This window comes from Somniosus microcephalus, chromosome 17, assembly GCF_052327205.1.
Source record: "Somniosus microcephalus isolate GS21.2 chromosome 17, FLI_Smic_1.0, whole genome shotgun sequence".
Lineage (NCBI taxonomy): Eukaryota > Metazoa > Chordata > Chondrichthyes > Squaliformes > Somniosidae > Somniosus > Somniosus microcephalus.
This window is the reverse complement of record NC_141003.1, coordinates 84524545-84543634: the sequence shown is the minus strand read 5'-3', so window position 1 is coordinate 84543634 and position 19090 is coordinate 84524545. Positions and strand designations below refer to the sequence as shown.

The 19090-nt window shown below is 42.7% G+C and overlaps 1 protein-coding gene across 9 annotated transcripts in view; it reads left to right on the top strand.

The window, feature by feature from the left end:
• upf2 (UPF2 regulator of nonsense mediated mRNA decay) overlaps positions 1 to 19090 on the top strand; it is a 129943-nt gene that overhangs the window by 67415 nt on the left and 43438 nt on the right. For all 9 annotated transcript variants that reach the window (XM_086010778.1, XM_086010780.1, XM_086010779.1 and 6 more), the window contains exons 18-21: positions 330 to 493; positions 4582 to 4680; positions 6226 to 6324; positions 15752 to 15922. In XM_086010778.1, the coding sequence (XP_085866904.1) occupies positions 330 to 493; positions 4582 to 4680; positions 6226 to 6324; positions 15752 to 15922 (533 nt within the window). The remainder of the gene's footprint in view (positions 1 to 329; positions 494 to 4581; positions 4681 to 6225; positions 6325 to 15751; positions 15923 to 19090) is intronic.

The following is a 19090-nucleotide window of genomic DNA, read 5'->3' as shown; positions in this document are numbered from 1 at the left end:
TGAGAGCCAGTTTCTGCTGAATTAATGGTTAATTGGTGGGGGTGGCAATGGCAGAACCTTGTGAGCAGGACACCTACTTGCTCCTTTCACCATGGAATTAGTGACCCGTGTGGGAATCTAAGAATGAAAAGAAAACCGAAAAGTGAGATTAATGACTGGCGTCTACTGCATGGAATTTAAGGAACTATTTTGGCAAAGTACACTTGTATCTAATTTTAGGAAATTTCACATGGTCCAGGGTGCATGTAAACCTGATAACTGGTTTATAAGATTAAAGAGTTACTTTATCTGAAAGAATTTTTTAAATTGAATTTGGTATATTTTCGTAGGGCTGGTTATTGATGGGAAAGATTCCAAGTCCGATAAGCTGTCCGGTCTGGGAGAAGGGGAAGAAAATCAGGATGATGATGATGACGATGAGGAGGAAGAGGGCGGAGCAGAAACAGAGGAACAGTCTGGAAATGAAAGCGAAATGAATGAACATGAAGAAGAGGTATGATTTGTACTGATATTTCTCCGAGATAGCTGCACTCCTCTAATTCTGGCCTGGTGACCGTGCCTTCAGTTGCCAAGGCCTGAAACTCTGGAACGTCCTCCCTAAACCTCTCCGCCTCTCTACCTCTTTCCTCCTTTAAGACACTCCTTAAAACCTATCTCTTTGACCAAGCTTTTGGCCATCTGCCCTAATATCTCCTTAAGTGGCTCGCTGTCAAATTTTGTTTTATTCCGCTCCTTGGGCCGTTTTACTGCATTAAAGGCATATAAGTTGTTGATGTCAAAATTATTGTCTTAAATGGATAGCAGACGGGAGTGAATGATTATGATGGTGCATTTTCACTGTCAAATTGGGCTGGCCAAACATTTTATTTTAATGCTGACATATACGCACTGAGCAATTTTAAAAAGCAATAATAAACAGTTATTAAATCATCCTCTAAGCTGTAATTTGTACTAACAAAAAGGGGAGGGTTGGGAGGTGTCATGGGCTGCCTCTTCAGATGTGCCTGGTCACCATCTTGAAAATTCTCTTGGTAGAGAATTCACAATTTTCTTGTACTGCTATGAGTGAGCTACATGAAACTATTAAGAACACTTGGTCCCGTGACATTATGACACCAAATTATCTTGACCAGAAACACATGTTGCTATTGGTACTTCACCTTTTTGTACATTTGACTGTAACTAAGTTACTGTCCTGAATTTTGCACTCTTGGGCTGACATTCCAATGCAGCACTGCGTTATTGGAGGCATGAGCCCCGCCTGCATGTTCCTGTTCAAGTGGATGTTAAGCTCCCATGGCACAATTTGACTACCAGTATTCCTCAACCAAACCCATCAAAAACAGATTAACAATCCATTCATTTCATTACTGTTTGTGAGATTTTGCTACATGCAAGTCGGCTCCTGCTACATTTGTCTATAAAAAAAAAGTTGGTGCACTTAATTAATTTGCAAGTGAAGCACTTGAGATGTTTGAGAGGTAATAAGAGTTTACTGCTCTTAATTCAAACTTGCTTAATTCAAATCATAGAATGGTTACAGCACTGAAGGAGGCCATTCGGCCCATCGAGCCTGTGCCGGCTTTCTGCAAGAGCATTTCATCTAGCCCCACTCCCCCGCCCTTAGCCCTGCAAAAAATTTTCCTTCAGGTACTTATCCAATTCCCTTTTGAAAGCCACGATTGAATCCGCCTCCACCACCCTTTCAGGCAGCGCATTCCAGATCCTAACCTCTTGCTGCGTAAAGAAGTTTTTCCTCATGTCGCCTTTGGTTCTTCTGTCAATCACCTTAAATCTGTGTCCTCTGGTTCTCGACCCTTCCGCCAATGGTAACAGTTTCTCTATCTATCTAGACCCCTCATGATTTTGAACACCTCTATCAAATCTCTCAACCTTCTCTGCTCTAAGGATAACAGCCCCAGCTTCTCCAGTCTAGCCACATAACTGAAGTCGCTCATCCCTGGAACCATTTTTGTAAATCTTTTCTGAACCCTCTCTAAGGCCTTCATATCCATCCTAAAGTGCGGTGCCCAGAATTTGACACACTACTTCAGTTGAGGCCAAACCAGTGTTTTATAAAGGTTCATCATTTCCTTGAACAGCTAATTTTTTTAGCAATAAATTCCCCTTTGCTCTGTTATTTACATTGACTAATTCAAGTTATTGGATAATTTAAAGTTTTAGTAAATAAACAACTAAATTATAAGGAGAGAGACTGTGTGGCTAAGCCAGAATCTTGTGCCGATCTTATTCTGTTGCAATGTTGCAAGTTTCATTGGTTGCATGTTAGAGGACTAATGGAAATGTAAACAACACTGTGATTGGTTCAATTTGCATGTGCGTCCACTACTGGATGTTGGACAAGCAAGATAATAAATCATAGAAGAATATTAAATGACATGTTCGATATAAAAAAATGAAACACTTAGAAAAACAAGTTTTTTTTTTACTTCAAATAAACGTGGTTAATCCTCCTCTGGCACAGTGGGTCTCACTCCGCATTGCCCTCTCTGGTGAAAGAAAGATTGATTTGCAGCTCTCATTTGACATTCCTGTTTGGAACTGTACATATAATTAATATTTGGCTGCGTACTTTAAACCTGATCATTATAAAAAGAAACTGGTAGAATCAGTATCCAACTATTTGCTTCAAAGGCCGGTGACTGAATTCTGATGTTTGTTTTTGCTAGCGTGACCTTTGTTTTCTCACCGCTAAAGACGTGCAAATGCTCTGAAAATATTTCAGTCTCATTTCCTGAGGTTATGAATAGTTGGGGCACTGTACATCTAATAGTTTCACATACTTTTTTCCTTTTCATTTGTGCCACCTTTCGGAATGAAAAGCAAACACTTTAAATGAACCCTCAAGCTCAGCTCACCAAGGAGCTATCTTGCTGAGCAGCAGTGCTATCAGATTGGTCCTTTTTATAAAAATAAAAAAAAAATTAAAGAAATTAAAAAAATCTGCCAGATGCTGAGACAACCAGATCAGTTCTGAGCCTCAATTGGCTTGCTTGAAACAGTGGCCTTTTGAAGCTAATTTCAAGTTATGTGACCAATTTTGGGTGCTGTACGGCCCACTTCCAGAATTGGATAGTGTGGCCCTGGGGGCTCAGGAACAAATCCTAAGTAAAATTGAAGAAAACTACAATGAAGACTGTGCACGTGCTGACATTTTCTCTCTGTGGGAAGAAAATGTCTTGTTTAAAATAAGCATTGCAGCCTGTGCAATATTGGCATCACCCAGAGATGATGTGCTCCTGATCTTGTCCTGTCTTCAGGACTTGTTATTGTTGCTCAGAGTACTCAGAATGCCTAATTTGTTAGTTAATACTGTGTTGATTAACACCTTTTATATAAAAAAAAAAGTTGGATTATATCTGTTTCGGAACTGGGCTAATGGTAAATACAGTTGGAGATGATCAAATACTATGTAAAGTGATGATTTCTGAGCTGCAACCAAGGAAATATCCTGTTAAAGAAAAGCAGATGATTTATAATGTGTCATGCAGGCTGTAAGGTTAGATGAGTGTTCTTTGGACGGTTGGAATGCTGCAAAGAAACCTTGCAAGACCTTTACCTCTGGAGAGTAAATGATTCGAGTCATAGAAACATCGAAGATAGGAGCAGGAGTAGGCCATTCGGCCCCTCGAGCCTGCTCCGCCATTCAATGAGATCATGGCTGATCATCCAAACTTAGTACCCTGTCCCTGCCTTCTCCCCATATTCCTTGATCCCTTTAGCCTTAAGAAATATATCTAACTCCTTCTTGAATATATTTAATGAATTGGCCTCAACTGCCTTCTGTGGTAGAGAATTCCACAGGTTCACCGCTCTCTGGGTGAAGAAATTCCTCCTCATCTCTGTCCTAAATGGCTTACCCCTTATCCTTAGGCTGTGACCCCTGGTTCTGGACTCCCCCGCCATCAGGAACATCCTTCCTGCATCTAGTCTGTCTAGTCCTGTTCGAATTTTATAAGTTTCAATGAGATCCCCTCTCATTCTTCTAAACTCCAGCGAGTACAAGCCCAATCGACCCAATCTCTCCTCATACGCCATTCCTGCCATCCCAGGTATCAGCCTGGTGAATCTTCGCTGCACTCCCTCCATGGCAAGAACATCCTTCCTCAGATAAGGCGACCAAAACTGCACACAATACTCAAGGTGTGGTCTCACCAAGGCCCTGTACAACTGCGGCAAGACATCCTTGTTCCTGTACTCTAATCCTCTCGCTACGAAGGCCAACATACCATTTGCCGCCTTAACCATCATGGAGTGGCTTGTGCATGGTCTAACCAAGGAATAAACAGGCCGAATTAACCATATTTTCTGATCTTGTATATAATTATTTATTTGAACACATGCGTATAATTTCATTTAGTTTGTATTCAACAGAAGAGAACTTTGGTCTTTATGTTCTATTTTTTGCTCGTGTATGAAATACAGATAATAGATTAAACTAGCCTAACTTTTTATCATTTTTTACCATTTCCCTTCCCATAATCTAGTTATGGCAGCTCACTGCGATTACTCTTTGCTTCGACACAATATTTTTTTGAAGAAAAAAGTTTTCTATTTTAGGATGCTTCTGAGAATGAAGAGGAAGATGAAGAGGAGGAAGAAAACACCGATTACCTGACTGACTCCAATAAAGAAAATGAAACTGATGAGGATAACAATGTAAGTGTCACCAGTGAACCCAGGGAGAACCATCTGAAATATTTGCCCCTTTACCGAGATACCTTAATTTTGAGCGCACTTACAAAAAAGAACAAATGTAATAGTTTTTTTGGCCGATTGGATAGATAAAGGGAAGTGTATAAGGATTTGCAGCAGGCATTCGATAAAGTGTGGAACAGGAGGCCTGTTTATTTTCTGCTTGAATTTTTTTTTTTTAATGTGGCATCACAGCTCGAAAGTTGGTTGACCGAGGGAAGCAAAAATGGGGGGTTGCTTGACTTGGAGAAGGGTTGGCAGTGCTGTATCCCAGGGATTGGTCTTGGTTCCAATTTGTTCTCTATGTATAGCTTGATTTAAACTTGGGAGTACAACGTTGAAATTTGCAAACTATACAATCGTAAGGAGTGCTACCCTCCGTATACTTGAGGTCATCCAAAACTCTGCTACCTGTGTCCTAACTCGCACCTACCTGTGTCCTAACTCGCACCTACCTGTGTCCTAACTCGCACCTACCTGTGTCCTAACTCGCACCTACCTGTGTCCTAACTCGCACCTACCTGTGTCCTAACTCGCACCTACCTGTGTCCTAACTCGCACCTACCTGTGTCCTAACTCGCACCTACCTGTGTCCTAACTCGCACCTAGATTTGTTCATCCATCACCTCGCCCCCCCCCATGCTTGCTGACCTACATTGGCTCCCGGTTAAGCAACGCCTTGATTTTTAAAATTCTCATCATTGCTTTCAGAATTCTCATCCTTGTTTTCAAATCCCTCCATGGCATCGACCCCTCCCTGTCTCTGTAATCTCCTCCAGCCCTACAACCCTCCGCGAGCTCTGTGCTCTTGCACATCCTCGATTTTAATCGCTCCATCGTTGGCAGCTGTGCCTTCAGCTCAGCTGTCTGGGTCCTAAGTTTTGGAATTCCCTCCATAAAACCTATCCGCCTCTCCTCCTTAAAATCTACCTCTTTGACCAAGCTTTTGGTCATCTGACCTGATCAAATTTTGTTTTATAATGCTCCTGTGAAGCGCCTTGGGAAGTTTTATTATGGTAATGGTGCTATATAAGTACGAGTTGTTGTTGTGGTAGAGGAGCGTGTGAAATAGGCCTATAAAGGTTGTGCATCAGACCTAATCATCATCTGTGGGAGTACAGGAGGAGAAAAAGTTCTGACGGTCCAGATTAGGACCAGTGTGTATTTGTGTACTTTGTTTCACAAATGTGAAGTAGGAGGAACCTCTGAGACAAGTTTACGGGTACACAAATGTAGGCTTGGTGAGGATGGACTAATTTAGTTGGGATAAGTTACAGTTGAGGTTAAGCCCTTTCAACAGTCTAGTTTTAAGTAGGACTTTTAAACAATGCACTCTTGCTAAAAGGTGGAGAAGTATTTATTTGCAGCAAATTTTAAAGGAGGTTGCTACTGTGTTTTTACACTTGTTTTCCCAAATGGAATAGAATTTTTTTAATGATTTTGTTATTGGGTGACACCGTTAATTAAAGTCAGTACTCTGTTTATATTTGAATTATTTTTGTTATGCAGGAGGTGATGATCAAGGGTGGAGGCCTAAAGCATCTCCCCTGTGCAGAAGATGAAGAATTCATTCAAGCTTTGGATAAAATGATGCTCGAGAATCTGCAGGTACTTCATGCATAGAAATTGCAATATGTCATGTAAACATTCAAATTGTACCAACTTGATGTGAGCCGATGAAAATTTTAACTTTCTGTTTTAAGGTAACGGTAACAGAAAATGCTGGAAATTCATGGGCCAGTTAGCATCAGAAAAAAGTTAACATTTTGTGGGGCAAATTAGTTCTGCTGAAGGCTCCAACTTCAAACTGGTTTCTCTTTCAAACTCTGATTGTCCTGTGTATTTCCAAAAGAAATCATTATTTCAGATTTGCAACAGTTGCATTTTTTCTTTTATCTAGTCTCTTGGATCCCATGCCATTCTTAATTCTCTGGGTCAAGGGGAAAGGCTAGTGTCCGTTTCTCTCCGTATCGCTCTCAAAACAGCCTATTGGAGGTGTGCAATAGCTAAAAGTAGGAGGATCATCTTGTATCCGTGTCTCACCGTCCCTTGGGTCTCCTTCCTATTGGAGCAGTTTCTCAAAAGATAATAGACCCAACAGCAGCATCATATGAGTGCAATTCTATTAGCTGTTACACTGGTCCACTCTGCCATTGCTGAGAGATTGAAATAGTAACTTTCCCTTCAGATTTTCAATTCCAGTCCAGGCTGCAGCTGCTGATGAAGTCTGATCGATCCCAACAGGCTAGGTACGAGGAGAGGAGATTTGAAATCAGTGCAAGCCGGCGAAAGACATGAGGGAAAGTTGCTGTGTAAATATCACTGCTAATGATAACTAGAGGTTATCTGCCTTGGATTGGGGGAGGTGTGGAAGCAGTTGTCGCTTGGTTGGTGGCCACCAAATAGCACTCCTGACCAACGTTCCCTCTAAATTGTCTTTGTTGTGCACTGCCTGTTTATTTCAATGCGCGGTCCCTTTAAATTTTCCGCACACGCACGGTATTTCAGATGGAAATGCTTGTGAGTGGCCTGCACAGTACCTTCCAGATTACTGTGCGGCCACGCACGTGCACAGCTTAGAGAACGTTGATCCTGACGATGGAAGACAGCAGCACACTCCATGGCAGACTCAGTAATCCATTGTTTGTTTACTCGCCAATAACCTGCTCACCGATGCTCAGGTTGGGTTCTGCCAGGACCACTCGGCTCCAGACCTCATTATAGCCTTGGTCCAAACATGGACAAAAGAGCTGAATTCCAGAGATGAGGTGAGAGTGACTGCCCTTGATATCAAGGCAGCATTTGATGGCGTGTGGCATCAAGGAGCCCTAAAATTGAAATTGGGAATCGGAGAAAACTCTCCACTGGCTGGAGTCATACCTAGCACAAAGGAAGATGGTTGTGGTGGTTGAAGGTCAATCACCTCAGCCCCAGGACATCGCTGCAGGAGTTCCTGAGGGCAGTGTCCTAGGCCCAACCATCTTCAACTGCTTCAACAGTGATCTTCCCTCCATAAGGTCAGAAGTGGGGATGTTCGCTGATGATTGCAGTGTTCAGTTCCATTTGCAACTCCTCCGATAATGAAGCAGTCCATGCCCATTCAGAACAGTCGCTGGGTCAAAATCCTGGAACTCCCTCCCTAACAACACTGCGGGAGTACCTTCACCACATGGACTGCAACTGTTCACGAAGGTGGCTCGCCACCACCTTCTCGAGGGCAATTCGGGATGGACAATAAATGCTGGCCTTGCCAGCAACGCCCACATCCCAGGAATGAATTTTTTTTTAAACTTGGCAATAAGAGTTCCCCAATTACTTTCTGATATTTTGGGTCAGACTTGGTTGCAGTTTGGGAGCGTGCCAAAGGATGTTTGTCAGAGAGCCTCAGTTCTCACTTACTTTTAAACACCTCCTGTGCTGTTTTAGTGGAATGTAATTATATATACACCTCGCCTTGATCTGTCCCAACTTCCTAAAGAATTATTGGCAGAGAAAGATTCTTTTGTGCCTGTCGCTTTCCGCTGCCCTGTAGCACAGCCTGCCCACAGAAGCCTGCTGATACTCAAATGTCAGACTGTCGCACATAAATGGCAGTTACTTGGGCGAGGCAATTGAGAGTGCCTTCTGTACTCCAGCAAGAAATCAACTCCTTCAGGAAAGGAGGAGGAAAAACACATGCTTAAAAAGAAAAGTTTTACATAAATGTTTAGGAGATTTCTATGAAATTCCTTGGACCTCCACAACCTTGACTGGATGATAAAAGTTCAAACTCTGTTAATGCCTCAGTCTACCAAATTGTGTGTTGTTGAGCCGTGCTGACCAGGGATCTCCACTGTGGAACCTGTAGTCCATGTTGAATTAGGGCAAAAGTGGAGACGCTGTTATTGGTCCCAGGGCACCGAGGAAGTGAGAGAAAATATGGCCTGGCTCTCGATTGTTGCCCAGTGAAGTATATGTAGTCTTGTGGGACAGCAAGATTGTATTTGGCCGTGATGGCACCAGATTGAATAGTGAACCAATAACCGTCCAAGAATTTTAAGAAATTTCCGTTCTGGAAAGGAAAATTGCACTTAATATGCTCAAAGAATTAAAGTCAAAACTCACTTTCATAGATCTTCCATAGCACTTCTTTATCATCCACTCTTTAAACAATATTGTCTTTTCTGATTTTTTATTGAGTTATTTCACACGCAAGCAATAAGAGGCCAGTAAAAATTGTTTATTTTTCTTCTTTTGCTATTTTGCTCTCTGATTCTTTCCCCCCCCCCGGCCTCCTTTACTGCTTCTGTCCCAAAGGTTGCATTTCAATCCAGATTATGGTTCCATGATGGCCTCTGGTACCCTAGTCCAAATGCCATTTATAATTTGTGAACCTGGATAATAAATGTTGAACTAGTCAACCTCGAACGTCAGAGCTGAGCTCCATCCTATCCTCTCTCAAAACCACAGACATACTTTAGTTAGGGTTTACTGCCCCTACACTGAGCCCAGTAGCAGTGTCTCCATTGCTTCTTCGGCTCAGATCAGTTAATGCAGCACGGATTGCGGGCTCAACTTGGAATGTTCATGGTTTGTGGTTGCTCAGTATTAAGCCATGGTACGCTGAGCCATTGGTTAGGATACGTGTCCTTTTTGCAGACTTACTGAAGTTTCACAAGGTTGTGGGAACCCAATGAATTTGAGAGAAGTATCTAAAATCTTGCAGCCAAGACAAGTCCTAACACCACATATGCACCAGATGGTCACTAGATAGTGAAGTGGGAACCTTGAGCAATTTTATCCTACCTAGCACCGGGAACGGTAGCATGGTGGTAATGTCATTGGGCTAGTAATCCAGAGGCCTAGATTAATGATCCAGAGACGGGAGTTCAAATCCCACCATGGCAGCTGGGGAATTTAAATTCGGTTAATTAAATAAATCTGGAATTTAAAAAAAATGTCGTAAAAACCCATCTAACGTCCTTCAGGGAAGGAAATCTGCCGCTCTAACCCGGTCCAGTATGGTTGACTCTTAACTGCCCTCTGAAATGGGCTAGCAAGCCAGCAAAAACCCTAGTATGATAGCAAAATACTGCAGATGCTGGAAATCCGAAATAACAACAGAACATGCTGGAAAAACTCAGCAGGCCAGGCAACATCCGTGGAGAGAAATTAGAGTTGACGTTTCGGGTCGACTCTAATTTCTCTCCACGGATGTTGCCTGGCCTGCTGAGTATTTCCAGCATTTTCTGTTGTTATTTCACCCTAACAGCACTGTGGGAGTACCTTCACCTCACGGATTGCATCGGTTCAAGAAGGATGCTCACCACCACCTTCTCGAGCAATAAATGCTGGCCTTGCCAGCGACGCCCACATCCCATGACTGAATAAATTTTAAAAAAAAGTGACCCTAACATTAGTAGTGGTGCCTCCTCCCCATATGATTTAGTAGAGCTCTTATTATTTGTTGTTGGGATGCGGGTGACGGTGACCAGTCTGCATTTATTGCCTGGCCCTAGTTGCTCTGAGAAGGTGGTTTGTCCTTGAACTGCTGCAATCCTTTGGTTGATGGTGTTGGGAAATTCTAAGATTCGACAATGAAGGAATGCCGGTGATGTCCCAGTTCAGGATGGTGTTTGGCTTGGAGGGGAACTTGGAGGTGATGGTGATACTGCTCTTGTCCTTCAAGGTGGTAGAGCTTCATTGTGGAACAACATCTAGTCACTGAGCTCTGCTGTTCGATTTACAGGTTTTTCATCCTGCATGAAAAACTGGTTAGCTTTGAGCATAGTAGGTATGCGTGATGGTCATTTTACTATTAAAAGCAATAATTGTTTGCCTAGAATCAACTTCCTTTGTGAGGGGGGCGGGGAGAAGACAGAACATGCAGTTCTTTGCGCTGTCAGCCTAGTTACATCATATGATTGGACACTTGGATATAATGCAGAGTCTTTTTTTAAAGTGCAAACCATCAAATAGTTTTTTAAATTACAAACACGTGAAACCTTGCGTTCTTGTACATTGTACATGATCTTATTGAATGGCGGAGCAGGCTCGAGGGGCCAAATGACCACCTCCTGCTCCTACGTCTTATGTTCTTATTTTAATGTTTTGCTACGTTAACGGTGCTATATAAATGCAAGTTCTTGTTGCAATTTGGCATTTTAATAGTCTTAAGTCTAAATGAAAACAAGTGTTATGTGACGGACAACATTCCTGCTAAGCTGCGCAGCTGTCTGAAGGTCCCGTGCAGCCCAGGACCGGCTTTTCTAATGGGAAATTCACGCAGAAACCTTTGAATGGGCCACGCAGCCCGTTAAAGGGACAGCGCACCCAAAAAAAATGAGGGGGAACATTGGTGACTGGGGTAGGATTTAAAGAGTAAATTACTTTTACTTTTTAATAACATGAACAATTATTACTCCACCAGTGTTGAGTCTTATTTTCCAGTCCACTGAGCATTAACTAACTTGCCATCACTGTGGTATGGGGGAGTGTTATTTTCCATCACAAGTCTAGGTTTAGGAATGAAACTAACTTGCTGATCCATTGTCGTATGCACTGCCGTCCAAGTTGTAATCTGATGAAAGAGTATATTTTGAATATTCAGGTCTGCAGATGTTTTATTGTTTAAAGCAATGGAGTATTACCTTCAACTTAGCCCTTTAAAATAGAATTCCAATAGTCTCGTGTTTTGTTAAATAGAGAGTGTTAATGATGTTGGGGAGCATGAAAATTAGACCTGAGCTTGAAGCAGTAATTATGCATCATTTTGTGAGGGGCTGAATTAACATCAATAGAGAGGTAGCCCTTACCAGCCCAGAGTAATCTACTGTGTTTAAAACATTTCTAACTCAAAAGCAACGTTCCAAGATCCTTTTGTTGTCTAAAGTCACAGTTTACTGCCAGCTTGGTTAAGTAATTACATTGGAAATAAGTACAGGTATTTGTAACAGAGGCAGCTGAATCTAGATTTGTCTTGCCAAGTGTGTATTTTAAGTGGCAGGCATTCTGTTTTTAATGGTGCACTCCAGGTACAATTTTAACATTTTTAGAAATGCTCCAGGTCACAGAAGTGAGTTTGTGAATGATTGTTCTGATAGCGTAATCTTCATCAACACTTTAACATTTTCCTGCATTACACAGTAAACAGTGGCGAAGTTAAAAATCCAGAAATCATTTAAAGTGGAATTCCTTGGGAGGAAGTCAGTGTATGGTGATGCCTTTTGGGAGGAAGTAATTGTACGATGATGCCTCACAACGCCTGTAGTTGCAACTAACCAAGCTTGATGCGATTACTTATGAAAGATTTTACAATTGATTGAGGCAATATGTGCTGAATAATGACAACTACTTGTGATTTTATAGTGTCTTTAACATAATGAAATGACCCAAGGTTCTTCGCACAAGAGAAAGCAGACTCCTACCAATTTTAGAAAAGATGGCCCATAGGAAGGTCGCAAAGAATTAGTCTACTGATGTTCTGTGTTCACTTCTCAGACATAAAGAATGTCCACTTGGGTAATTTACCAGAGAGATGGCTGTGCCAGCACTGATGGGACCACACCCCACCCTGAGTCCCCACCTTCCAGAGGGGAAGAAAAAAATTATGATCTGTAATGTTTGCTGAAAAAGTGGCAATCAAAGTCAAGCCCTCTTTAAAATTCAGATAATTTCCTGTTATCAAGATGATCTTTGTTTTATGTACTGCAAGCTCACAGCTGGAAACAAACTATTGATCTGCTTGCCAAACAAAAAATAAATTACATCAGCCAACTTTCAGGCTCAAATGAGCAGGCAATGTTGATTTTCTTTTGTGCCCAGTTGAGCAAATAGTGGATTACGGTGAAGATCTATGGAAGCTGTTGAACTTGTGGAGAACGTGAACATTAAGTGCCCCTATGGTGCAAAAATGAAGATTTTTACAAGCAGTAGTCGCGACTACAACGGCACCAGCAACTGATATTTTTAACATAATAAAACGTCCCAAAGTTTCTGATGTATGGGAGCACGGATGCCAAGCAGCAGAAGAGCTGGGAGATGACCAAAGGCTCAATTGAAAGGATAGATGTTGAAGAAATTCCTTAGAGTGGAAGAGCAAATGGCAAAGTAAAGGGGTTCAGGGATGGGCTCAAGGTGGCTGAAGACTTTGTCACTGATGGAGGAGGGGGCAGGCGGGAGAGCTGGATGCACTGAAAGCCTGAGCACCATAGGGCTGGAGGAGATTTTAGAGCTAGAGTAGGGCAAGACCATGAAGGGACTTTTAAACAAGGAATTTGGCGTGTTGAAGGACTGAGAGCTGGTCGGAGAGGACAGTGGTGTGATGGCTGAGCAGGATTTGGCACGGACAGCAGAATTCTGATACATCGGAGTTTGTGAAGCTTGAGAGGCCAACGAGAGTGTGTTGGAGAAATTGAGACTTTGAGGTAACAAAGGCATTGTAAATGCTTCAGCAGTGGTGATGTAGAGGTAGGAGGAGGTGGGCAATGTTGTGAAGGTGGAAATATCTGGTCTTTATGGAATTTGAAACTCAGTCCCCTCTCGATTAGAACACTGAGGTTAAAACACTCGTCCAGCTCGAACGAGCAGCTGGCAAAGGGAATGGCGTTTAGATAAAGATGCAGAGTTTTTGTTGGGACTAAAGATGATGATTCTATCTCCTAATAAATTCTGTCAGATTGGCAGTCTGATAAAACGGGGAAAGTCCTTGGTCTTGGGAGGAATGGTAAAATTGAGGGTTATTAGCATACGTATGAAATCTGACCAGATGACAGGGTGCTGTCCCTGAGGGGCAGCATGCAGGTGAGCAAAAGCAGGAGCCAAGCGTGGTAACTTCGGCATTCCAGATAATTTCCGAAAATATGTGTTCCAATTACGCTAACCTATTTTATTAAATATGTAGTGTAATGCACTTTTTTCTGTTCAAGAAAAAATATGGTTTTTGTTAACTATAGGTTTTTATGATTTATATGTAAAGTTTTATTTATGGTAAGACTTGGTGGCCCGTATAGAGCTCTCGTCAGACCGTGCCTCAAGTACTGCATCCAGCTCTAGCCACTAAGACACAAGGGTGACATTCGAGCGCTAAACGTAGTGCTGAGAAGAGGCGGCCACAGGGCCGATCCCGACTGTCAAAGGGTTGAGCTATGTGGATAGACTGGATAAACCTGGCTTTGCAGCTTGAAAAGTAAGTATCCGAGAGGTGATTTTATAGACGTTGAGGGTAGTTAAAAGAATAGAAAAGCTTAATGTGGAATATTACTTTAAATTAGTGTCAGCTGTGCCTCAGTGGGCAGTACTCTCGCTTCTGGTTGTCGGAAGGTTGTGGGTTCTACTCCCACTCCAGAGACTTGAGCACAAAAATCCAGGCTGACACTCCAGGGCAGTACTGAGGGAGCGCTGCACTGTCGGAGGTGCCGTCTTTCGGATGTGACGTTAAACCGAGGCCCCGTCTGCCCCCTGACATAAAAGATCCCATGGCACTATTTTGAAGAAGAGCAGGGGAGTCCTGGCAAATATTTATCCCTCAATCAACATCACTAAAACAAGATTATCTGGTGATTATCACATTGCTGTTTGTGGGAGCTTGCTGTGCGCAATTGGCTGCCGTGTTTCCTACATTACAACAGTGACCACACTTCAAAAAGTACTTCATTGGCTATAAAGCGCTTTGGGACATCCTGAGGGTTAGAAAGACGCTGTAGAAATGAAAATCTTTCTTTTATTACATTTGTGAGATAGGATAAGGGGACACAGACTCAAGCTGGTAAATGGTATATTTCGGACTGATGTCTGGAAATGTTTCTTCACAGAGTGATCAAGATTTGGATTACACTTCCAGGAAGAGTAGTGGAGGCAAAAACTGGAACCTTTTAAGAAACAATTCAGCATCTAATAAGATCTCTTTGGATTAATTAGTTAAAATTGGGCTGGATGTCCTTTCTCATCTTGTAATCTTAGTGAAGAATAAACGTGGAGGAGCTTTGCTCTTCATCTTTATTTAATGACTCCTAGTGGAAAGAGCATGTGTGTCTATGTTGAATAATGCCAGGATTGGGCTTGGCTGTTGTGCCTCCAACAATCAAATGGCATAGTAACATTGCTTAGGTTCTCTCTTTAACAAATGATCCTTTGGGCATGATCTGGAAGATTGATGACGTTTTGAATTGTACAGTACCATGAGTCAGCACCCTCAGGATGGAGGGGGAGATTGAGGACTTCAACATGGAATCAATTGCTTTTGCTGAAAGATGATTCTACATATTCATTACAATTGAGGGGGGAGATTCTTGGTCTTTAGTTTCATTTCAGACTTGTTGTGACCTCCAGTGCTGCACCCAGTCATGGGCTGCATTAACACTGCAACCACAACGTTGATGCAACGTAGTTTCACTTCACACCAGTGCCAAGAAGTTATAGTGTAAATCTAGAGTCGGGTTCAGGCCCGAACACGCTCCTCCAGGAAATCTCACTGCTTCACTCCAGACTCAAGTTGAGCCTTCTGTTGGTGTAAAGTAAAACTGTTTAAGATCCTAGTACTGGAATACTTCTGTTCATAATAGCTGCACAAACTGGAAACTTTCAGTGAATCATCAATAATCACACCAAGTTTTTAAGCTTTGCTGATGAAAAATAATGCATAGTAGAAGAGGAAACATAAAAGATAAGTACAGTACATGATAGTTAATCATCATTTAGAGATGTTTTAAACTTGAACTGCCATTTCTTAATCCGTTTGCTTAATTGGTCCAGATTGCTTGTGTGTTGAGGCCATCTTTCATTTGAGCCTCCTCATTATTGGTTGTTGAGCACAGAATCTTAACTCTTCAGATTTGAATGGGATTACTCTCTCTCGAATTATGCACAGCAGAATATTTGCTCAGGGAGTGAAGTAAATATGATTGTACAGTATTGCCAATTTAACTAGTATGAAGTTTATGCTGATGTTTTAACTTGGGCTACTGCCCAGTCATCCCTTGGCAACAACGTTTAAAATTAAAGAACGACTTTAAGAAGTACTTGCACCAAAATTATTCTTTGTCTTTTTCTACTGCAGCAGCGAACTGGCGAGTCGGTCAAAGTACACCAGTTAGACGTGGCTATTCCGCTCCAGCTGAAAAGCCAGTTGAAGAAAGGACCCCCACCCCAAGGAGGAGGAGAAGGAGACTCTGAAAATTCAGAAACCATGCAGTTTGTGATGCTTACCAGAAGGGGCAACAAACAACAGGTACTGTACAACCTCGAGTTAAGAACAATTGTTCTGCAGCATCCTGGTTGGGTAGCACAATGGTGTAGTGTAACCTTGTAGATTAAGGCTGAACCAGACGGTTCGCGGTCTTGGTGTCCTATTCGACCCCGAGCTGACCCCATTTGTTCTCCGTCACTAAGACTGCCCACTTCCACCTCCGTAATATCGTCCACGTCTGACCCTGCCTCGGCCCATCTTCTGAAACTCTGATCCATGCCTTTGTCAGCTCCAGACTTGACTATTCCCATGCTCTCCTGGTGAGCCCCCCATTCTCCACCCTCTAACCTTCCACTCACTCAAACTTCTGCTGCCCATGCCCTGTCCTGCTCACCCATCATTCTTGTCTTTGCTGTCCTACATTGGCTCCCTGTCTCCCAATGCCTCAAGTTTAAAATTCTCATTCTCGTGTTTGAATCCCTTCATGGCTTTGCCCCTCCCCATCTCTGCAACGTCCTTCAGCCCTACCTCCCCCTTTCCCAAACTCTGCGTTCCTCTGACTCTGGTCTTTGTACATTCCCACCTGGCTTCACCTCTATTAACGGCTGTATATTCCGCCACCTGGGTCCTAAGCTTTGGAATTCCCTCCCTAAACCTCTTTGCCTTTCCACCTCACTCTGCTCCTTTACGACCCTCCTGAAGATCCACTTCTTTCACCGAGCTTTCGACCGCCCCTCCTAACAGCCCCCTTTGTCTTGGTGCCCATTTTTGTCTGATTACACCTCGATGAAATGCCTTGGTGTTTTTCTACATTAAAGGCGCTACATAAATGCAAGTTTTTGTTAAATAAAATTGATAGATATTTGAATGTTTCCAAGGCTGATGGGTTGGTGTTAAGTCCTGTACCTTTTTTTTCAAATGTTACTGCAGAAGTTGTTAAAGGAGGTGCTTGAACCTAAATCATTCAATTATAGAAGATGACCATACAAAATCTAGTTTGAAATGGTGGTCGTTGAACGAATTAAGGTGCACTTTCTTTCTTTCTTTGCATCAAGGTGAGGGATGTCTCACTGGGGGAATGGAATACTGTTTCCGCTTTTGGTTCTGGGGTCAGCTCTATCCTAGGCCAGATTCTGAGTAATGTCAAATCCCTGGATAGATGAACTAAGATGGACCCAATGGCCTTTCTCATCTTTAATCATCTTCTGATCTTATGAACTGCTTATGTAGGTCTTTGCTACCAGTTTGTACTGCAAAGTAGATTCCAGGGTACCAGCATGGAGACTGCCATTTATATTTGTTCCTGATTTATATTTTGCCGTATCCGCCGTGGCTCAGTGGGCAGCACTCTCGCCTCCGAGTCAGAAGGTCGTGGGTTCAAGTCCCACTCCGGAGATTTGAGCACAAAAATCTAGGCTGTCACTCCCCGTGCGGTGCCGAGGGAGCGCTGCACTGTCGGAGGTGCCGTCTTTCGGATTAGACATTAAACCGAGGCCCCGTCTGCCCCCTCAGGTGGATGTAAAAGATCCCGTGGCATTATTTCGATGAAGAGCAGGGGAGTTATCCCCAGTGTCCTGGGGCCAATATTTATCCCTCAATCAACATCACTAAAACAGATTATCTGGTCATTATCACATTGCTGTTTGTGGGAGCTTGATGTGCGCAAATTGGCTGCTGCGTTTCCTGCATTACAACAGTGACTACACTTCAAAAAGTACTTCATTGGCTGTAAAATGTTTTGGGGCGTCCTGAGGTCGTGAAAGGTGCTATAGAAATGCAAGTCTTCCTTTCTTTCGATATTGAACTGAATGGTCTTGGATCAAACTGGTTAAATTCCCAAACTCATTTTTAGGCAAGATTCTTCCAGCTGGAAAACGCTCATCCATCAGTCTGAGTTGAACTCGCTCAGCACTCACTAGGAATCAAACAGTATTTCTCACCTGCTCGCTGAATAACCTCTGAGGCGTCCGAGAAGCTTGGCAGAATTTTACAGGGTCGGCAGGCATGATTGAACCTAGATGCAATAGCAGATCTGATGGAAGGGAAAAAATTAGAATATGGTACTTTCCATCCCAGCTAGAATAACATCAGTTCCTTCATTGGCAGAGATAGAGGGGTTGTAAGAATAAAAACAGCAGTTGGAGCTGTGAAAATTAATTTCACAATTAAGGTGTGATTGGATGACGTTGCTGTTAAATCTATGCCCAGTTTGTTTTAAAGGGTGTGCCAACCTAATTGCGAATAGTTATTGTATTTTTATAATCGGCTCTTTTTACTTGGTTACAACAAACACTTTGTAACGATAGTGTTGAGGTGCTGTTGCTTTAATTATACTTCAGGGAATTCATTGAAGCCTTATTTAAAATTCCCAGAAAAAGTGAAGAAATAGACACCAACAGCCGACGAATAGTGCTGTGGGTGGGGAGGAGGCGGGTATGGCAGCAAAAGAATTAATGTAAGCATGAAGAGAAAACAACTAATACGCGTAAAGAGCGAAGGTGCACAAGTCACCAGTGCCATCTTGGCTCAGTTGGTAGCACTGTTGCCTCTGAGTCGGAAAGTTATGGGTTCAAACTATTCCAGTAAATTGCACACTTAATCTAGGTTTACAATCCAATGCCGTATTGAGGGAGTCTTCCCTTCTTAGGCAGTCCCTCAGAACTGAGGATGACTTGCTTCACATTAAAAATGAGTTCACGGGTGACGGATTAGTCCAATGCGGGACCTACAGTCTTGTCACAGGTGGGGCGGATGGTGGTTGAAGGGGCGGGTGGGTGGGGTGCTTGGGTTGACGTGCGCCCCTTGCGCTGCCTGCGCTTGGCTTCCGCTTGCTCCCGGCGAAGAGACTTGAGGTGTTCAGCGCCTTCCCGGATGCTTCTCCGGGAGTACTTCACTGTTGGAGGTGACATCCTTCAATTGGGATATTAAACCCTGCATGTTTCGGATCTCGTGACACATTTTGACAACATTCCTCTCTCGACTAGACTACCAAAAAAAAAGCAGATTAACTGGTTATTCATCTTGTTGTGTTTGTAGAATCATGCAGGGAGCACGTCCGAGTAATTCATGTGACTTCTTTAATCCAGAAACACACTTTTATTTATAATCCAGAATTATATTGCTGTATTTAATTAAACTCCATTTGAAACTAAATAGCAGGCTTGGTGTTTTCACATAAAACATAAATGCCTTCCTATTGCACCTCGCTGT